Here is a 22,985-nt window from a genome sequence, read left to right as displayed (position 1 = left end):
AAAACTTTAATAAGAAACTTGATGCAATGTCTTCTCATGCATGTACGCCACAAGAGTAACAGCACAAAATGAAATTTGGCTCTGACAACATTAAAATGAAAATTTTCCCTCACAAGTGACTCTTCCAAAGTTCTGCTGCACACCTGTTGAGAATCAGGACTGGTCTATACTACGGGGGGAAATCGATCTTAGATACGCAACTTCAGCTACGTGAATAACGTAGCTGAAGTCGAATATCTAAGATCGGATTACTCATCCGTCCTCACCGCGCCGATGTCCGCGGCTCCCCTGTCGATTCCAAAACTCCGTTGGGGTTGGTGGAGTTCCGGAATCATATAAGGCTCGGGGATCGATTTAACCCGCCGATACAGCAGGTAGTCTAGACGTAGCCTCAGAATGTATACGTCTGAAGGGACCTTGAGAGGTCTTTCTAGTCCAGCTCCCGTCCCCTGCACTCAAGGCAGGACAAAAGTATTTCTAGACTCAGTGGTCCTCAAACTGGGGTATGCCCAATGGGGGAGGGGTGGCACACATGGGGGGGGGGGGGGAGTTCAGCGGGGGCACAGAGGAATAGTCGGGGGGGCGTGGCGGAGCCCAGGTCAGCCCCCATGGGGGTGGGAGGGAGTGCCACCAGCCCAGCTCTGCCTCAGCCCCAGTCAAGGCCCTGGTCCCAGACAGATTACATTACGGGTACAGGGGGCGCAACATAAAAAAAATGTATGGAGGACCATAGTTCTAGACCACAGAAAGTTAGATAATGGAGATTCCACAACCTCCCTGAGCAATTTATTTCAGTGCTTAACTTCCTACCTGTGAGGATAGTTTCTTTTAATGCCCAACCTAAACCACCCTTGCGGCAATTTAAGCCCATTGCTTCCTGTCCTATCCTCAGAGGTTAAGGAAACAAACAACCTTTTATGTGCTTGAAAACTTATGTTCCTTCTCAGTCTTCTGTTCTTCAGACCAAACAAACCCAATTTCCGCGCCCCCCCAATCTTCCCTAAGTCATGTTTTCTAGACCTTTAATCATTTTTGTTGCTCTTCTCTGAACTTTCTCCAATTTGTCCATATGTTTCCTGAAATGTGGCATCCAGAACTGGACACAGTACTCCAACTGAAGCCTAATCAGGGCGGAAGAATTACTTCATGTCTTCCTTACAATATTCCTGCGAATACATCGCAGAATGATGTTTGCTTTTTTTTACAATGTTACACTGTTGACTTATGTGATCCACTATGATGCCCAGATCCCTTTCTGTAGTTGTCCTCCTTAGACAGTCATTTCCCATTTTTCATGTGTGCAACTATTGTTCCTTCTTAGGTAGAGTACTTTGCATTTGTCCTTATTGAATTTCATCCTATTTTCTTCAGACCATTTCTCCAGTTTGTCCAGATAATTTTGAATTCTAATTCTATCCTCCAAATCACCTGCAAACCCTCCCAGCTTGGTACTGTCCGCAAGCTTTATCAAAAAGTGTACTCTATGCCAGCTACTACACTTTTTGGTAAAACACAAACAAAACAGTCATTTAACACTTCTACCATTTCCACATTTTCTGTTATTGTTACCTCTTCCCTCATTAACTAACAGGCCTACCATGTCCTTGGTTTTCCTCTTGCTTCTAATATAATTTGTTTTCTTGTTACCTTTTATGTCTCTAGTTTGTGTAACCTTCTTTTGTGCCTTTGTCTTTCTAATTTTGTCCCCACCTGCTTGTAGTATTTGTTTATATTCGTCCTTTGTAATTTGACATGATTTCCACTCTTTTTTGCATTTCAGATCATTGAAGATCTTCTGGTTAAGTCAGAGTGGTCTCTTGCCATACTTCCTATCTTTCTTAGGCAGCGGAATAATCTTCTCTTGTGCCCTTAATAATGTCTCACGGACAAACTGCCAACCCTTTTTCCCCTTTGACTTGCTTCCCATGGGATCTTACCAACCAATTCCCTGAGTTTGCTAAGATCTGCCTTCTTGAAAACCATTCTTTACTGTGTTGTTTTCCCTCCTACCATTCCTTAGAACAGGGGTAGGCAACCTATGGCATGTGTGCCGAAGGTAGCACAAAAGCTGATTTTCAGTGGCACTCACACTGCCTGAGTCCTGGCCACTGGTCTGGGGGGCTCTGCATTTTATTTCATTTTAAATGAAGCTTCTTAAACATTTTCAAAACCTTATTTACTTTACATACAACAGTAGTTTAGTTACATATTATAGACTTATAGAAAGAGACCTTCTAAGAATGTTAAAATGTATTACTGGCCAGCAAACCTTAAATTAGAGTGAATGAATGAAGACTCAGCACACCACTTCTGAAAGGCTGCCGACCCCTGCCTTAGAATCATGAACTCTTTCACCCAAGCTACCTTCCACTTTCAAAATCTCAACCTGTTCTTCCCTATTTGTCAAAATCAACTCTAGAACACTCTCCCCAGTAGCTTTCTCCACCTTCTGAAATAAACAATAGTCTCCAGTACATTCCAAGAACTTATTGGATAATCTGTGCCCTGCTGTGATATTTTCCACTAGAGGTCTGTGCGGTTGAAGGCCCCCACCACCACCAATACTGCCCTAGAAACCAGCCTAGCGCTCACACCAGCTAATGGAGTTACTTTAGATAAAAGGTCATGGGCTCAAACACTGCTAACTACTCACAAGATCACTACACTGCTGGAATGGATCATTTCTGAGGAAATATTACAAAATTATTTTAATACATGACCAATCTGGCTTTATTTCTGAGGGTACATGATTAAACAGTCATTCTAAAATATAAATTGTTTCAAGCTCGTGAAACAAAAGAGTAAATAAAGTTAGACGTTTGCTTCTTATGTGAAGTATGGAACACTTTCCACAAGAGGAACTAAACCTGCCCTTCATGGCTTTAAACCCATTTCATTAGAGGAATGCCCTATACAGACACTTTAGGGCTTGCTGAGGAAGCCCTATAAAAAGGACATTTACCTTCAGAGGATATTGCTAAGTGAGCCGTCAGCAAAAGCACAAGCAGACAGCTGAAAGTATTCAGTTTCTTCTAGTTCAGATGAGTCATGACCAAGAGCTAATCTAGCTAAGTTTAAAAGTGTTCCTTGATATACTGATGCAGTGTCTGAATTTGAAAAGTAAATCCTGAAAGGCATTAACAATGAACATTTCCCACAATGCATTTCCAAACAAAGACAAGTTTTAAACAATCTGTTTTAACTGCATCACAGCCATAACGGGATTGCTGCAAAGTAACATTGGTGTCTGCAATGACAGTTAATTAATAGCATGCAACACTTGCAAGTACAGACCATTATAAGCAAGTGTTCCATGCAAGGATAGTTTCATCTGGATGGAAACCATGTGAAAAGTTATTTCTCCTCTGCATTGGAGAAATATTTAGTCTAATCCAGTGTTTTAATGTTTATAGTACAAGAATGCTCTAGTTTATTCCAAGTTCTATTCAGTTTTCATCCCAGATGCTGTACTATCTGATGCTAGCTAAGCTTTCATGCCAGAAGAACCACTAGATTAAGAACTATTACTCCTGACAATCTTCCTATAAAATTTCTATATTAGATTTGAGACCGAAGATGTGAACTTTTGCACTGTCAATTCTAGCCCATGCATACTTAAAAGTGCCGCTCAGTTTTAAATTCACTAAGCAGGAATTTAAGGAACTCAGAGATGGACAAGGAAAAGCAAATTAAGTCATCATTGTAGAATCTGAGTGCTTCACACACAATCATTAAATAAAATTTTCACAACCACCCCGTGAGATGAGTGGGGCACAGATGGGGAACTGAAGCACAGATAGATTAAGGTCAGGAGTATTCACTAACTTGGGATGACCAATTTGAGATCCCAAAGGACCTGACATTTCAAAATACTTATTATATAGCACTTTTGTATGTTCGGAGCACAGTTCCCATTGACTTCAGTTGACATTGGAAGTGGTCAGCAATTCTGTAGATCAAACCCCAGAGTCCCAAGTCAGGCTCTAGAAAGTAAGGAACACAGTTCATAACGAATTTAGAAAGTTTGATTAAAGTCCATGGCTCTCAACCTTTCCAGATGACTGTACCACTCTTTCAGGAGTCTGATTTGTCTTGCATACCTTTCCAGCGTCCATGACAAATGAAGCAGGGGTCCTATGGTAAATTTCACTATATAACCCTGATTCATCCCCAGATCAGGTCCGTCCTGTGCACTGAATGAGGCTGGGATCCTGGCAGGTGGGAAATAGTATGATCATGTAATTAAGACTACCATAACATATGCACAAGGGGTCCCAATTAAGGTTGCACAGCCAACTTAAGTTTTGACATTTCCTTACTACTGAATGGACCCATGAGAATGTCTTTTAAATAGAACCATCCATTTTGAACCGGGCCCTATATTACCTCGCTATCACCCCCCATACATGCTGGCTGTTTTACCCCTCAATTCTGTGGCAGGGAAGCCAGCTTCACCACCTCTTGTAGCAGCACTGCTCCATCAGCAAATGTTAGGTGGAACAGGGCTAATGTACTGAGTCACTGGACCAGTTTTACCCAACCTGTGTTGCAGATAAAAAGGTCTGAGAACCACTGTTAGAGGGATGGGAACAGAGAGATGTTTGCTATATTGAAGTCCTGCAGGATATCTGCCCCATTTGACCAAAATCCCTAGAATTTCTTGAAGCTTTTCCTGCTGGAAGACTTAGTTTAAACAAAGTTATGTGAAACTACAGTTAAAACACTATTTAGTAAGTGCACTTAACAGGCATGCATCCTAAGTTTCCTGCTGACACTACCTACACAATCCAGTCAGCTCTATTTAAAAAAAAAAAAAAAAAAAACATAGTTTCAACAGTGAAGCTAATTCATTCAGGGGAATAAAATACTAGCCATTTTGGTATTCAAGAAATTAAGCCATATATTAAAGCTCCCACAAACAAGACAGATCATAATGGAATAAAGCAAGAATCTTCTGTCGTAACTGCTTTCAACAGTGTTTTATTATAGTGGAGAAAGACAAAAATCATTTTCCAGTAAGGTGGGGAAACTAAAAAAAGAGTTCCTAACAAGGAAAAGCCTGTTGAAATTGCTAAAACAGCATGTATTTTTTCCCTAAATGAACTCATTAACTAATTCCTTGACTGTTGTTTCTTCTGCCCCCATCCCCAAATTGACCTCCATTTTCTAAAATTGGTATTTCTACTACCTACCCTACATTGGAAATAAGTGCAGGGCAGTAAATCTCTCATCAATGTATGTTTTGAAGTTGGTTTCACATGAGGCAGCCATGTCACAACAGAGGGCTCCTGACAAGGAGGGGACAGATTGGAACCATTCCTAAAAAAATAAGTCACTGTAGGGAAAAGTCTGGAATCCAATACATGGAACAGACTCATTTAGTTCAGGCCTCTTACTGCCTTTACCAGTTTTACTGGATCACTTGTAACTGAATGTTCATATGCTTACAACCAAACACCCATTTTACCAAAACTAGACAACGTTAGTTTTCACATGCCTCTCAAGGCACCTAATATACAGTTAAACTGGTTAACCGAAGAGTGAATATGGCACGCAATATGAAAGTAACTTGACAGAATTAATACTTTTGGCAGAGCACAGAAAATATCTGTTGCTGCTATCTACACGAACACTAATTCTGGCCTCAGGATACAAGCCAAATATAAAATGAAATTTATCACTAGTGAGATGGTACCCTAGCTAGTTTAAGCCACTTAGACTGACAGCATGGTTTAAAAAAAATAAAGCGTTCAACTTGTTTGCCTTAGTAACAACAACATTGCCAACACAGCAACCACCATAATTTGAAGGCTATTAACAGCTTTTCTTTAAAAACAACGTTCATTACTCCTTTGAAGCTTAATATCGAAGTTTGTTTCCTTACCAGCTTGAGCTGCATCAATGTTGTATATAGTTGCCCCCAACTGCTATATTGCTAGCCTACGTTTTTATTTATGACAGCAGTAAGTCAGTGGAGAGATGACCACACAGCCTTTACAATGCACAGTACATTTACTTTAGGACAAAAGCATTAGAGAAATCATAATACAACAGTCTACACTTGCTTAAGCTTACCAGGTGTTCCCTACCACCTCTCTTATGGAGACCCTGGCAGGATCCAGTCCTTCAGACCTCTCAGCAAAGTTTGCTCTCTTGGTTAATGGTTCATGTCAGACTGTTGGATCAAAATGAACCCCTTTCAGACAGTTCAGGCCGATTGACACTTTATATAATTTTGTGGTCTTTTTGCACAGCCTCCTGAAACAGTGGTTAGCCTGCTGGGTCATCTTCAGGCCATGCATTATGCCTCTCCGGGACAATGATTCAACATCTTCCCCATAAAAAGACAAAAATGGGGGAATATAGTAGGAAAAGAGCCTGAAATACAAGCCCTTGCATCAGATGCCTGGTATGAGGCCTGAGCTAAAGTAGCAGGCAAGCTTTGCTGATATAAAGCAAAGTTGGCACAAGTCAAGCTGTGAGCAAATGTCAGGTTCTCTTCCTACTACACACACACTCTTAAAGTTGCGTTTCAGACTCTTATAGGAAGATACTTCTGGGGAAATTTTACGCCACTGTGCACATGCAAAATTCATGTGCTATGCAGAACTCCCCCGCCACCCTGACACAGACAGAAAATACATTCTGCCGACTTACTCCTTTTGCTCACCAGGGGCCGCTATGGTTCCAGAACAGAGAGCAGCCCCTCCCAGGCAGGAGTAGTCCCATCTGCAGATAGGGAAGAGAAAGACGCTGCCTTCCTCAAAGCATCCTGCCCATGGGGTTAGGTCAGGAGGCATGGGATGGGGGGGTATGGCTAGCATGGGGCACATGGGACTGCTGGTGAGTCACAGAGCCACATGGAGACAGGGAGGAGAAGGTGATGGAGGAGGAGGATGCTGGGCCACATGAGGAGGGGGGAGAGAGTGGCTGAGTGGGGTGCAGAGCACCATGGGGAGGGGGCAGATGTGCCTGACTGAGAGAAGCTAGAGGTCAGTCAGGGTTCGCATGGTGGAGGCTCTATAACAATCCCACCCCATCCAAAAAAACCTGTTCTATACTTCTCCCACCCACAACCAACCACCCACGAAGTTCATACCCAGGCTCCTTCCCAGCAATTACTCCCCTCTCCCTCAGCTCCTCTGTTACCCCGACTGCCCAAGCTTTTGGTGTCAAAAAACATTTCCTGAATCTTTGTCATCTGTATTGTTACAGACAGTTGCTGATAGGTATTTTGAAATAAGTTACCAAAATAATTGAAACTGGTGTGATTATATTGTGCTATTTTGACAAATAAAAATACAGAATTTTAAAATATCGTGCACAGAATTTAAGTTTTTGTTGCAGAACTCCCCCAGTAGCAAGGAGGAAAATGTGCAGACAAACACCAGCTGCTGCTAGAGAGCCTAAACAATGTCTATAAGTAAGGATCCATGTTTGTCATGGAAGTCACGGATTCCGTGACTTTCTGTGATCTCTGTGACTTCTGCAGCAGCCTGGTGTGGCTGGCCCAGGAGCTGCCTGAGCAGCCCTGTGACCAGTCACACTGGCTACTGCAGGGGCATTCTCAAGTCTCCAGCAGCAGGAGATGGAGTTTATTTGAAAGGGGGGTGGCGGCACCTTCAGGACTGGGGTGTAAGGTAGTGCTTACCTGAGCGGAGCTGCCTGGAAGGGCAACAAACTCCCATCCCTCGCTCCTAACTCCATGTGCTGCCTCCCCCCGCAGGCAGTGCCCCTGCATATCCATTGGCCATAGTTCCCAGCCATTGAGATGCAGAACCAGGGCTTGGAATGGAGAGAAGGCAGCACATGGAGGTAGGCAGGGAGCCTGCCCCAGCCCCCCTCTGGGCCGTGCCCATCTCCAAGGCCCTACCCCCAAGCTTTAGGCAGGGCTATATAATAAATGTCATGGACAGGTCATAGGCAGTAAACAAAAATTAATGGCCCGTGACCTGTCCATGACATTTACCATAAATACCCGTGACTAAAACATAGCCTAAGTTATAAGTAGTAGGTTTTGGGGTGGTTTTTGTTTTTATTATTTAGATTGTAGACCTTCCTTCTCTATATTGGGGTCCAAGATTGATTATGGCCTATTCAACATTTTAGAGGACATTTGCAGTATTAGAGCAAGGTATTTCTAGCTAAGAGCAAGATCTAGACTTTCAAATACACCTCTACCTCGCTATAACACTGTCCTCGGGAGCCAAAAAAAAACTTACTGCGTTATAGGTGAAACCGTGTTATATCGAACTTGCTCTGATCCACCAGAGTGCACAGCCCCCCGCCCTCTCCAAAGGGTGTTATATTGGGTCATGTTATATTGGGGGAGAGGTGTATAGGCCCCGAAGAATGAACAACAGTGTCTAGGTGTTAAAGGCAACATATTTCACTTTGACCAGAAATAAATGGATATGAATCTCAACAACTTGAACAGTCATAGCATTGACCTTTAAGGCACAGGAACGTGCATATGTATGTGCCATACTGACTAGAAAAACCATAGAGTTTTTGCAAACTGTTATAGTTGAATGCATGTGGAAGTATATTCTTAATGTAGCAGTTATACCGACATCCAGTATAGAGGGTCTGAACAGTCTCAAAAGCATGTTGAATATTCAATTGGTCTTCTTGTGTAAACAATTAGCTATGGTACAGAGTAGCCTCAAGCTTTTGTAACGCAGTGACAGTTTTTCAGCATCATGAGTTGACATCCCTCAATTCAACAAGCCAATCAGGGCAAAAAGCTGAAGTGACAGTCTACTATTCTCTGCTGATTTCTGGAAAATGTTGATAGCAGAAACATTAGATTAAGCAGGCAAATACCAGAGAGATGGATACACTTACAGAAGTAAAGTACTGCTTCAAAGCAATGCATCTGTTTTTCCAGTAGGCTAAATTATAGCACTGCTATTTCATTCCACATCAAAAACCATTAACTTAACAGTGCAGAAAACCCAATGTAATTTCCAGTCAGGAGGGACTCAAATTTGCTACTCACTGATAGAAATCATGCAGCTTTGAGTACTCCTAGCTCTCTACCACCCCACCAACAAGATAAATCCACAGTATAGCACGGCTAGATAAGCATTTCACAGACCTTTATGCATCACTCAAGTTTCTGGAAAAATCCAGAAGATCAAAGCAGATGTGGTGAGAAGAAACTTCAGACCACAGATGTCAAGAGAAATTGCTACCTCAAAATTTTACTCCTCCCAAAAGAGAAACTTAAAAGAACCCTGCTTCAAGACTTGCTCTTGAGCCTGCCAGCACACCCCAAGCAGTACTAAACTGACAATGGGGTATGTCTTCACCGTAGAATTAAATCACAAACTCCTCTTAAATTAGCCTGGTCACACTTAACTATAGAGTGGTTGTACTAGGAACTGACAATTTGTGCTAACTCGAGCTGCAGCCTTTACCTGACAAGCCAACCAACTCCAGTTAAAAAGCACCACACAAGTCAAAGTGTTTGTCTGTGGGGTCAGGACTCAAATCAGGGCAACGTTCTAGTTAACTTTGCAAGGACACCTCATGGAACCAAGGCCCTCGGCAAGACTCCATCTTAGTGTTTGGATCCAACGAAGCAAAGCTTCAAATTTCACCCAGAGGAGTGCCCATTTAGGAGCACAATAGGTTTTATCAGTTGTGAAGAAGGTCCTGCAAAGTCAACTTGATAGATCCACTGAAGGTGCAGTGAGTTCAGTGCACTCCATGCCTCAAGGATATCAGATGTTGTCCAACATCATCCTTCATTGTTTCTTACAACTGAAGTCTTCTGGCCTCTTGAATGAGCCAGAAAGCATAGATGATGAAGGTCTCATGTGAAGTGGAGCATCTTTAGCATAAAAGTGGCTATGTCCCTAAAGAAGAGGACAAACACCAGGTTCACCAGAACGCCAACAGGCACCACTAAACCTTGGCAGAGAAGCATTACATTATCTTTCATTTCAACACCTGTCTTCTTCTGATGGCTTACACCCTCCTTTCCAGAAACCCCAACCACTTCTCCATAACTTAATTTGGCAGGCCTTTGTTTTGACATGTTGCTTCAAGAGCCTTGGTGCATTCTGCATTTTGACTATCTTACCCTCCACCGTTTGGGAATGATTTGATTAGTTTTCTGATGGCATGGGCTGAAATCATGTAATGACTGCTAAAGGTTATTTAGTAGAAATACACAGTATGTTTCCATTCCATTAACAGGGCTGCGAAACATTTTTTCAGGAAAAAATGAAAGTGGATTTTCAGCGTGTTCCTGTAGGGAATCCGCACAAAAACCTGGTGGGATGGGGAGAAGAGGAACTGAAGGTGCAATTAGTGGTTGTAGAAAGGTTGAAGTCAACTGCAGTGATGTTTTGATAGGAGTAGGAGGAATCATGAACTATAATGAGGGTTTGGTTTGCTACAATCTAGGATCTTCTGCCAAGTGGGCATCTGACAACATGCAAGACTGGCTAGTTCATCTCATTGTTCGGCCATCAGTGTTACTATAGTTAGTATGAGAAAGTGTGAAAGTTGCTGATCACTATTGTGGACAGGTGACCAGTGTTCATCTGACCAAGTGCAGAAAAACAATTTTCTTCAGATTTTTTAAATCATATGTACTACTGAAAGTTGGTTTACAAAAGCAGATTAGTTAGAATCTAAGACATCTGATGGCAATCACCAAAACACCACTAAATGACAATTTAAATTGCTGTTCCAGACCTTCCAGAAACTTTACTTCTGATTGGCATTCTTGCTACTCCGATCATCTGACATGCAAAGACATAGAGATCAATTGATAATTTGCCACTAAAGAAAGGTGTAAAATTTGAACTTCACAGGTTACAAAATATTATACTATCAATTTCAGTGTAGCACAAACTGAGCAGTTGAAAGAAACACTTCACTCTGGTTACACCCCTTCAGACAGATCTAAACAAATCCTCTAGCCCATCTTGCAGTGAAGAAACAAGAGAAAGAACACTTCTGTCAGTGGTATGTTGACTGACCACACATCCACTAGGAAAATCTCAATAAAAAGATACAAGCATGCACACTAAGAAAGATGCATTCCTACTGTCACAGAGTCTGGGGATTCCAGCCCTGCTCCCCTCTGCTTGGACCCCCCAGTGACTTTTCTCCAGCCAGTAAAACAGAAGGTTTATTGGACAACAGGAACACAGGTTACAGCAGAGCTTGCAGGCACAGTCAGGACTCCTCCATCCAGTCCTTCTGGGGGTTCAGGGTGCTTGGATCCCAGCTAGGATACCCTGAATTCCACCCCACAGCCCCAAACCATCCTGCCTTCCCTCCCACCGGCCGAATCCTTTGTTCCCTTCCCCTCCGCCCAGGTGCTCCCTCCTCCCCCCTGCTGGGTTCGGGTTACAGCCTGAGCACCTGTCCGTCACCTAAAGACATCCCCTGCTTTCCCGTTCCCCACACAGACAGTCCCTACTCCATCACACCTACCTACTGCTATCTACCTGAGAAGAAAATAGAAGTTGCTGCATTCATTTAAGAAAAGAGTGAAAGCATGACAAAGGATGTTTGCCTTTTACTCATAGAAAAAGATCAGTAATTCAGATGTAATCATTGTAGAGTTCTTACATGGTTGTCAACATGCTATTTAAACTTAAATATGCACCAAGCTCTATTCCAGAGACAACCCTCACTCATACTGACAACATTCTTAAGACAAAAGGTCTCTACCTCCTGCACATGCATAATTTTATACAATAGGTTCTGAAGTTATTGGAACACACAGCCCTTAACTTCAGCTGTGAACTTTGTCACAATGGATGCATATGTGTGATCCCAATAGGCATAGCTTTTCTAGAAGGTTTCTGAAGCTCAAGTCTTGGGCCCAGAGTGTCCTAGATACAAAAGCGCACACTTCCCACCTCCTCTTAGCAAAAGGCAGATTTTAATATTGAAGAAACTCCTTGTGCCAGATGGGTACACCACAAAAATCAAATACCACCTAGCAGTATTTTTCCCCCCATGCCAATCAATGCTTTGGTATATGGAGGTTCCAGAACCTGCACCCCTTTCCCGGGTCCCCTTTTTTGAGGTAGACCCTTCCTCTGAACTGGAATAGGCTTCAGAAAGGCTGGTACATGTTCTGGTGCTACCAGTGCTGGGTTCACTTACTTTGATATCTTCAGAACTGGCTGTTAATCCGAAGGCAGATCAAGGGTCCTAGACTGTAAGGCCTCCATCACAAGCATGTCCTAATGGTATGGATCCCAAGGTATTGGTGCTCAGACCTAAACTGGTCAGGGCAACAAGCCCCCCTGAAGCAAGTTAGACAGCTCAAAGTAGAGGGGCTCAAAACACTGCTTAGACCAGGTCTTCCAAATCTAGATTAGCCTTAGTACCCCCAGTGCCAACAAAGATCAAGCTAGTTTAACTACACAGTAGGTCAAATTATTTGTGATATCTAAAACCACCCACTACTAAGTGGGTAGGGGAGGATAATCAGGGAGAAACACAAGTAAGCTCTTCAGACATGAAAAGAAAAGCTCCCTAAATCTGTGGCTAAATGCACAAAGGAAACGTAACACGAAACTACAGACCCATGTTTTTGAAAGTTAACCATTTAAATGATTAAAATTATATTGTTTAACTGGTTAACCACTGGGGCCAGGGCCACTCTGGCCAAGGGGCGTGCCAGGGACTGGGGCCACTCTAGCAGATGCAGCTGGAGTTAATGGTTAGGGTGGAGGGTTAACCAGTAAGACTAATGCTTACCAGTTAACTGTTTACTATTTTACATCTCTAATAGCAACCTCTACTCCAAGTTTCTCTGCACAAGAGAAGGGTTCTTGCAGCACCAGGCTCTTCTTTCCCCTGAACAGTGGGTTTTTAATAGGGTTTACTAGATTCTCCTTTAGCTTGCCACTTAAGTTTATTGAAAGCTTGATCATTCATAAATATTAGGCTCTAATTTTAAGTAACAGCTACTCTAAAAAACACTGAGGTGATGAGCCCAAGCTTCTTGTTATGCCTATTACAAAAACAACCCTAAAATTGCTTTCAAGCCTAGAGCAGAGGTGTCAAACTTACAGCCTACACGACATTTGGAATATCCAGAATCTGAGTTCTTTGTTTTTCATACAGAGTCCTAGCCCTCATGGCTGCTGAGAAGCCTTCGAGATGTGAACTGAGTATAACAAACAGTGATTATCTGACTAGGTCTGCAGAGAGCCTGAAACACCTCAGAGCTGTGAGTTCCCCTACCAGGCCGGGGTGTCAACCTGATAGAGCTGAATGATCACGTTTACTATTATATTTGAATGGAGATAGAGCAGGTTGGAATTGCTGCAGGAAGGGAAACAAGAGAACAGGAGATACTCAGATATGAAAAAGGGGGATAAAAGGATGAAGAAGAAAATAGCAGTGGGCCTAAAGAGAAGCATGTTATCCTCATAACACAAGGCACCGAACAAATCAAACAGTTACAAAATAAAGGGCATATTCTCTATCAATCTCTCTGAAAGCCTCCTACAAAAATCAGTGGGCAATCCACTGTGCCTTGTGGAGAGTACACAAGTCTTGAATTTGTATCTTGGGCCATGGACCATAACAAAACAGAATCTATCCCTCTCCTCTGGATGAATTTGATATCTCAACCTGAAGAGCATGAGGAATTAATGGAGTCATTAGCAAATAGAGAGAGGAGATTGAATTCCGTTTCCTTCTGTTGATTCTAGACAGAGTGCCACGCTTTTAAGGGTTTGTCTACACAGGGAACTATGGCATCATAACATGTGGCGTTATTTTATAACAAGAGTCTTTGCTCTGGGGGTTACGTCAGTATAGCTACAAAGTGATATACTTACTAGCAGTCATATTGGTGACGTTTCCTTGTGGACAAACCTTAAGAGACACTCCTTTCCATGCAGCTCAGTGTCATTTGAGTATGGTTAGCAAATGTGGATTTGTTTGACTGAAACTAAGAGGTGGAGGCTGAACAAGCATGTTAGTATGAAAGGGCAGATACAAGGTCAGTAAGCCTCAAACTGGGGACATGTGTTCCAATGGCACTTAAATTTGCAGAGTCTGGGAACAATTACTGTTTCCCAAAACTCGTATCAATCTCCATATGAAACTGCTCAACTACAATCAAAATGAAGTCACCACTGGTTCCTTCCCTCACCCCAGCTCTTCCTGGGGCTCTTCCTTCACAAGTGCTTAGAAACCACAATGATTGGCATAAGAAACCTAAGACAGAAAAAAATATATATCATGATGCTAGTTTGGTTTTGAGATCCAGGACTCACTTTGTCTAGATACGAATTCTGATCAGAGTTTAGCTTGACACCAAAGAAGATGCTTGACAATTCTGGAATGGACCTTAAAGCAAGCTACTTGTTTAGTTTTCACTCAGTATCTTCTATGAAAAGACGAGTACTCCATACTCATAAAATACAGCTACTTCAAGAGCGCAGATTAGAGAATGGCATTATGCGGAGAACAATTTTGTACACTGCCTAATGCTTTAGCTTTGGAACAGTCAGTATATGATTTAGTTTTCATAGTATAACCCAGGGGTCAGCAACCTTTCAGAAGTGCTGTGCCGAGTCTTCATTTATTTACTCTGATTTAAGGTTTCACATGCCAATAATATATTTTAACATTTTTAGACGGTCTCTTTCTGTAAGTCTATAATATATAACTAAACTATTATTGTATGTAAAGTAAACATTTTAAAAGCCTTATTTAAGAAGCTTCATTTAAAATTAAATTAAAATGCAGAGCCCCCCAGACTGGTGGCCAGGACCCAGGCAGTGTGAGTGCCACTGAAAATCAGCTCACATGCCGCCTTCGGCACATGTGCCACAGGTTGCCTACCCCTGTAGTCTAATATGTTTCCTTCTATCTTCACTTAAACTGGAGATATAGTTTAAGATAAAAGGTTCGGTTTAGGAAACCCCCCTCGCTACAAATAATGCACAGAGGAAGACGAGAACGTTAAGGGAAGCATTTTCATTAAGATCCATGATAAAAATATTTGTTAGTCTAGATAAAAATTGAGAGGCACTCAGAAGGGAATATTTATGTTTGCTTACATTAGCACCAAATAATTAAAATTAAGGGTTTGCCGCAGACCTAGTTTATTTTTTTTATTGTTTATGTGGAATTTGCTAATACAAAAAAAATAAAAATAAAAGTAAAAATAAATAAACCTGGTCAGTTTCGTTGACAGGTTCTCATGCACCAGATAATTGTTTCAGTTCAATTTAGACATATAAGCATAAGTTGTGTGCCTGAAGTTGTGAAACACTGACATCCTTCCAAAATTGGCATGAAAGCATACCAACCCAGACACAAGATCTACTTGTCCATGATCATGATATAAACACGTTTTACTCCCTGAACCCAAGCAGCTTTTCACCAAGTGCAAGCACAATTTCCCAAGGTTGTTTCACAAAACTGTTTTCACTGACTGAACAAAGGTGTCTGCACTGTGCTATTTTTTTGGTGGGAAAATAAAACTATTGCTGCCATTAGTTCAGCACCACCAGTAGCAGCAATGATGGAAGTGCTAACAGAAAGGCTCTAGAAAGCGGTTTAAATTTTAAACATCTTTTTAATCTAGCTCTGAATAGGTCTACACTATGATGGCTTACCATACCAGAGATCGCCTCCACTTCATGTACACCAATCACAGGTATTACTAACAGCTGATCCAACAGTAGCAACAGTGGGGAATTTGGGGAAACAATTATACAAAACCAAAGTTACCACGAGACTTATAGTTTAAGTTAAAATAGTGATCTCTGCACTAAAGAATACAGAACTGTTTAAAAAAATAAGTGTCCTTTAGGACAGATTTTCACCTCTGCTATAAAGATATTCACAGCCTACTTTAAATAAGTTCCAAAGCTTTCGAAGACAGATTCCCTGCTCTATTCAGGGAGGTTATGATGACTTAGGGATTCTGCAGGAGAGCTTATTTATAGCACCTCTAGCCACAGTAATGAAGCCATTCACATATATACAAAAGTTCAACTAATGTTTTGAGAATGAACTAGATTGTTGCTTTTAGCAAGGACTACAAAAGCACTCAAAGTATACCAAATTACAGTCAGTTAGCTAGCGGCAACCATGTTTCATCCACTCAAATATGATAAGACTGATACAATTTAAGTAGAAGAAGGTAAGTAAGCTATAGTTCACCTTACTAAATCAATACAAACAGAATGCACTTGTTACTTCCTTATTGCACCATGTCAAAGGCTGCATCTGCATTGAGCTTTGCTGAAAGTTTCCCACCATTGCTGCAGAACTGGTACAGCACCTCTCCTGCTACCAGTAGAAGTTCTCACACAGAGGCTGACAGCATCAAAACCACCATGTCATATAGATCAAAAACTTGTGGGCACTACACCAGTGAGGCTGTGCCAGTATTATACCAATGGAGGAGATTTTCAGAGAGTCTTTAGTGCAGGAAAGGCCTACGAGCTACAGTTTAAAGTGTTAGTGTGTGAGAATCCATTTTCAGATTGATTACTCAGCCATTTTACATGTTAACACAATTCACTCTTCAGAGTAGTGCTTGAGCAAGTGCAAGAGGACTAAAGTTTTAATGCACCTTAGATTTTTCCATAATATGGATGGGCCACATCTTAATAGGAGTTGCATGGTCTACTCCTACTCTATTTGCATTCATTCAGAGTGCATCCCTTTCATGGATTTCGTAACAGCCAAGCAGTAAATAAAACAATTTCTTAGATGGAAAATGCATTTTGAGCCATCTAGGTAATTCAGCAGTCAGAAGCCAGCACTGTGTAACAAGACAACTTTTCACAATTCATTAGCAATTATTCTACAGACCAATTTGAGAATCTCATGTAGTCATAAAGGAAGTTCTGAATGCCACATAAAACCTGGATTATTCACATTAGCTTCGAGACCATACACCAATTAATTGGAGCTGGATTTTGTTCTAAAATCACCGTTTTATGCATTCAAGAGCACAAATTAGATACGTAGTGTAGGATTTTCAGAAGCACCCAAATGACAGAAACACAGGTCCCATTAATTTCCAGTGGGATTTGTGCTTCTCAGTCTACACAATCGCAATGTTCTAGAGTCTACGGGCAGGATTTTCAAGATGTGCCTAAGTCACTCCAGGCATGCTTAAAAATCCCATCCGTGGACTCTAGAACATAGCTATGGTGTAGACCAGGGTTGGCAAACTATTTGGCCCAAGGGCCACATCTGGGTATGGAAATTATACGGCAGGCCATGAACGCTCACGGAACTGGGGTACAGGAGGTCTCCAGCTGGGGATGCGCGCTCTGGGGTGGGGCTGGGGATGAAGGGTTGGGAGTGCAGGAGGGTGCTCCAGGCTGGGACCAAGGGGTTCAGAGGGTGGGAGGGGGATCAGGGCTGGGGCACAGGAGAGGATTTGGGGGATGGGGGGCAGGCTCTGGGCAGTGCTTACCTCAAGCAACTCCCAGAAACAGCAGCATGTCCCCTCTCTGGCTCCTACGCGGAGGTGCGGCCAGCCAGCTCTGCATACTACCTTGTCTGCAGGCGCTACCCCTGCAGCCCCCATTGGTTACAATTCCCAGTCAATGGGAGGTATGGGGGTAGTGCTTGGGGCTGGAGCAGCATGCGAAGCCCCCTGACTGCCCCATGTGTAGAAGCTGGGATGGAGGAGAATAGGGGGAACATGCACCTGCTTCTGGGAGCTGTGTGGAGAGAAGCAAGACCCTGACCTTGCTCCCCAGCTGGAACAGGACAAGCCCCAGGACCCTGCTTCCTGGTGGGAGCTCGAGGGTCAGATTAAAACATCTGGAGGGCTGGGTGTGGCCCCCGGGCAGTAGTTTGCCCACCCCTAGTGTAGACAGACTCATAGACTCGTAGGTCAGAAGGGACCAATATGATCATCTAGTCTGACCTCCTGCACAAAGCAGGCCACAGAACCCTACCCATTCACTTTTATAACAACCCTAACCCATGACTGAGTTATTGAAGTCCTCAAAATTGTGGATTGAAGACCTCAAGCTGCAGAGAATCCACCAGCAAGTGACCCATGCCCCACGCTACAGAGGAAGGCGAAAAACCTCCAGGGCCCCTGCCAATCCACCCTGGAGGAAAGTTCCTTCCCAACCCCAAATATGGCGATCAGAGAAGCAGAAGAGTGCACAACACTAATCATCTCTAGTACCTTAAAACTGACGGACAGACAATTTGCTTCTAAGGATAAACTTTTGCCTATACTCAAGCTACTCATAAGACTTCAACCAGTTTACAATCTCATTTATAGATGTCTGAACATTGTGTTAATAACACATTTTCTGTGGCATGGCTAGGGCAGTACCACCACTACATATCACCAATTCCTTAAATTCAACATTAATGGGCTTGAACTTGAAACACAGACTAAATAAAACCCCACTTCCCACCACCAGGGAAAGCAACCAATGCTTAGTCTAATGTAAACTCGGACAAATGCACATCAAGTGACAAATATGGATTAAGTAATTAAATTATGGCCCTTGTAATGAAATAAAACACAGCGCTGAACAATTCTACTTTCCTTGGATGAGGTGTTATGAAGGTTAGAGTGGGAACACGGGCTATAAAAATAAAGCAGCTAAGAGCTCCAGTCCAAGACAATTGAGTTGCTACCTAACTACCATGGATGTCTCAACTATCCCTAGCTACTTAGGAGTCTTAAATACCAAATATACCTTCCTAAATTACACAAACTTCAGTGATTAAGAAAGCATCATTTCTTGTAGGGCTTTTAGGGAAACATTTGAGCTTTGATTCATTAGAACTCTAGCAGACTGAACACCACAACACACAACAGTGGTTTCTAACTATGCTTATCTACCACTATTGATACTTCATGTTTGTATGACTAGTACTATATGTTCCCCTGCACTAGAAGAGCGATAGTGCTGCCAGTCATTCAAGTCTGCACATTAAGCCCCACAGACCTTAATCCAAACACCAGTCTAATTTCCAAGACTGAACTTCTGAATCAATTAACTTCTGCTGTATGTGGTATACATCTGTACACACTGCCTGCAAGTTAGCACTGCAGATACAGTGGCAGTCCTGTTAACCTGGTACAGTTGACCAAAGAGGTTAGAAGTCCCTACACTGAAGGGTCAGGAATTCAGCCCAAGACAGTACCTGCAGATGATGATGAGGAAAGAGAAAAAAAAAAAAAATCTAGAGAAACAACCTGCTTAATTGGAAAGGGTCTTGAGGTTAAGAGCACAGAGAGATGGGGAGGGAAGATCTCAGAACACATACCCTTCTTCCTCAACAATGGACATGAAAGCCATTTTGCGAGAGGGTTTGCACTCAAATATAGGTGATAGGGTTACTCCTGGGGAATTCCATACCACTTAAAAATTCTGCAATTTTGTCAAAACAGCACAATAAAACCACATCAATTTCAATTATTTTGGTAATTTATTTCAAAATACCTGTCAGAAGTGCAGTCTAACAACGCAGACAACAATAGATTGACTAAATGTTGCTGCGCCGCACCCAGGGCTAAAATTTGTAATTTCCACCAAAAGAGCATTTTGGTGGAAACCACAAATTTATCAGGAAAAAAAATACAGAATTCTACAGGGAACATTAATTCTGTGCAAATTCTACATTGCGCAGTGGCACAGAATTCTCCCAGAAGTAACAGTATGTGCTGATTGGACTTCGAGGGGGCTCACTCATTAACAACAGAGTGAGGGTGGTATCACAGCGAAACAGTGAGTCCCCCCATAATTCACCTGGTCTTACCAGCCACTAGTGGAAATGATGTTGGATGTGAGAAAGAGAGAGTCAGGTTCCCAGGAGATAGGGAGAGTCTCAAAGGTCGTTCACAGATGCTGGAGATGAACCTGGCATTGGGATGCACATAAGTATAGTCACCCCTGGGAGAGGAGTGGTCCAAGTCTCTCTGGAATCACACTCCAATAGTGGAGATTAACAAAGGATCTCACCCAAGTAGTGATGGCAAGATATATAAGGGGCAATTCAATTGATAGTGGCATAAGATGTGTGTGGTCAGGGTGGTGGGGAGACATGATCAGGTCAACAGGGCAGGGTGCCTTGGGGATAGAAGGCTCTCCTGGTCACTCACTGATGGCAGAGATGAATGTAGGGGTCGGTGTTCCAGTCACTCCCTAACAGTCAAGATAGGGTGGGGGTCAGTGCAGCAGGTCTTAGGCAGGCCCCACTCACACACCAAGGATGTGTGAGGGAGGAGCATGTCACCTCCCCCCCAAGTGAGAATCAAGCTCCCAAGGTTGAGGATCAGGCCCCGGTCACTCACCCAGGGCGGGGGCGGGGGGGCGGTCACTCACCGATGGTGGAGATGAAGGTGGTGTTGAAGGCATCGTCGGAGAAGCGGAAGAGCACGCAGGTCTTGCCGACCCCGGAGTCCCCGATCAGCAGCAGCTTGAAGAGCAGGTCGTACGTTTTCTTCGCCATGGGGAGCGCGGCCGCCGCCCGCTGCGGACTCCCCCGTCCCTGCCCGGGCCGCTCTCGCTCAGGGGCCCCGCGGGCCTGTGCAGCAGGGAGCCGGGGCTACCCGGCAGGGCGGCGGCCCGGCGGCTGGTGGGGGAGGGGGCGGCACAAAATGGCTTCCCTGGCGGGGCTGCCCCTGCCCTGCGCGGCGGGGGCCGGGAGCGGCTTTCGCTCTCGGGCGGCGACGGGTCCCGCGCTGCTCACGGGGACGCTGCTCCGACGACAGCCCCTGGCCTCATTCCCTCCGCGCGCGACTCCGGCCGCGCTGAGCCCCGCTCCCCTCAGTCTCCTCCGGCTGCGCGCGCCGCTCGTTAAACGCACAGGCCGCGAGGCGAGGGGCAGGGCGACGTGCGCGCCGCTGACGTATGCGGAGCCGACGCAAAGGCAAGGCCGCCAAGGGGCGGGGCCCTATGCTCATGCTCGCCAGAGCCGGGAAAGAAAGCGGCGCGCGCCGCCGCCGGACACATAGGACGACCTGACGTAAGCACTCTCTTTGTCGGCGTGGGAAGCGGGACCGCGCGCGTTCGCGGAGGGAGGGGGCGGAGCCTTGGGCTTGGCCGCGCTACCCCGTCTTCCCTCACCACGCCCCTCCTCCCCCTCCGCCGCCGCACAGCGGGCGTGGCGCGATCAAGTCCCGCCCCCGGCCTCTGATTGGCGTTCACAGCAAAAGAAGCCAGAGCTGATTGGCACGCATCGGTAATCCATCGTAGAGGCGTGCGGGTTTGCGCGAGCCCGGGGAAAGGATGATGTCAGCGTGGCGCAGGCGCCGCGAGAGCTCAGAGCGTCCGTCCCCTCCCCCCAGCCTGAGGGGATGCGTTTGACTGAGGGAGGCGCGCGGCCCGCCCGCCCTTTCCCCTGCCGCCCCCCTGCGGGCGCCTCCTCCCGTCCCCGAGCCCTGCCTGGTGCTGGTGGCTCGTGCCCCCCCCGGCCGGGCCGAAGCCTGGTGTGCGACCCGTGGCCTGGGGCGGGGGAGGAGGCCTTGGAACTGATCCCTGCCCTGGCGCCGTGTGTCCCCGGCCCCATGAGCTGTGTCCTGGAGCACGATGACAGCAGCTGAATCCCGCCTGCTGGAAGGGGCCCAGGGGGGCATGAGCGCAAAGCAAATGGCCTTGCAGAGAAGGGCCAGAAACCCTTCCCCTGGCAGGCGGGCAGGTGTGATGGGCAAGAGAAAAGCTTGTGAAGAATTTGAAATGACGTGACCGCCACAGTCCTAGGACTGGAACATTTTAAGATTAATCGAGACCCGTCAGTGGAAGGTGGAACAGGTTCGGGGAGCTGCCCGTCGGCACAATGCTTGCCCAGGGGCATGTGCTTCCAAAGCTCTGTGAAAACTACTGAACGGGGCTCAGATTGAAAGAGAAATGCTGGCAATTGTTGCGGATAGTGAACGGTTTCATAAATAAATTTACGAGCGGACATCAGTCGGTAGAAATAGATTGGAAGCCTCTGTTCATAGTTTCACAGAAGAGCCTATTGTGATTAGCTCAATAGAACTTATCCAAAATAGTTCCTAGGCCAGATCTTTTCAAAAAAACATCCAGTCTTTATTTAAAATTGTCAGTGATGGAGAATCCATCACAACCCCTGGTAAATTGTTCCAGTGGTTAATTACCCTCACTGTTAAAAATGTTGGTCTTGTTTCCAGAAAACCATTGTGCAAAGCACCCCATACACTTCAAGGACTGATAGTGAAATTGCACAGGTAGCACCTCAAAGTTATGAACACCAGACTTACGAACTGATTGGTCAACCACACATCTTATTTGAAACCAGAAGTATGGACTCAGGTAGCAGCAGAGACCAAAATAAAAAAAAAAAAAAAGGCAAAAACAGTACAGTACTATGTTAAATGTAAACTACTAAAACAAAACAGAAAGTTTAAAAAATTGACAAGGTAGGGAAACTGTTTCTGAGCTTCTTTCCTATAAATTAAGATGGTTAAAAACAGCATTTTTCTTCTGCATAGAAAAGTTTGAAAGCTGTATTAAGTCAGTGTTCAGTTGTAAACTTTTGAAAAACCAACCATAATGTTCAGAGTTACGAAAATTTCAGTTACAAACAGCCTCCATTCCTGAAGTGTTTGTAATCCTGAAGTTCTGTTGTACTTTTTAAATGAGAAACATAGTTCAGAGATCAGAGGGGTAGCCGTGTTAGTCTGGATCTGTAAAAGCAGCAAAGAGCCCTGTGGCACCTTATAGACTAACAGATGTATTGGAGCATGAGCTTTCGTGGGTGAATACCCACTTTGTTGGATGCATGTAGTGGATATTTCCAGGGGCAGGTATATATATATGCAAGCAAGAAGCAGGCTAGAGATAACGAGGTTAGTTCAGTCAGGGAGGCTGAGGTCCTCTTCTAGCAGTTGAGGTGCGAAAACCAAGGGAGGAGAAACTGGTTTTGTAGTTGGCTAGCCATTCACAGTCTTAGTTTAATCCTGAGCTGATGGTGTCAAATTTGCAGATGAACTGAAGCTCAGCAGTTTCTCTTTGAAGTAT

The 22,985-nt window shown here is 44.2% G+C and overlaps 1 protein-coding gene across 1 annotated transcript in view; it reads right to left on the bottom strand.

The window, feature by feature from the left end:
- The window catches only part of RAB10 (RAB10, member RAS oncogene family), a 66,439-nt gene extending 45,600 nt beyond the window's left edge, over positions 1-20,839 (bottom strand). The window contains exon 1 of the mRNA XM_032778833.2: positions 20,328-20,839. Coding sequence (XP_032634724.1) covers positions 20,328-20,454 — 127 coding nt within the window. The 5' untranslated portion in view covers positions 20,455-20,839. The remainder of the gene's footprint in view (positions 1-20,327) is intronic.
- Between the last annotated feature and the right edge of the window lie 2,146 nt (positions 20,840-22,985).

Source organism: Chelonoidis abingdonii, chromosome 3 (assembly GCF_003597395.2).
Source record: "Chelonoidis abingdonii isolate Lonesome George chromosome 3, CheloAbing_2.0, whole genome shotgun sequence".
In the NCBI taxonomy this organism is placed as follows: domain Eukaryota; kingdom Metazoa; phylum Chordata; order Testudines; family Testudinidae; genus Chelonoidis; species Chelonoidis abingdonii.
The sequence above is the reverse complement of the archived record's forward strand: the minus strand, read 5'-3'. Positions and strand labels throughout refer to the sequence as shown.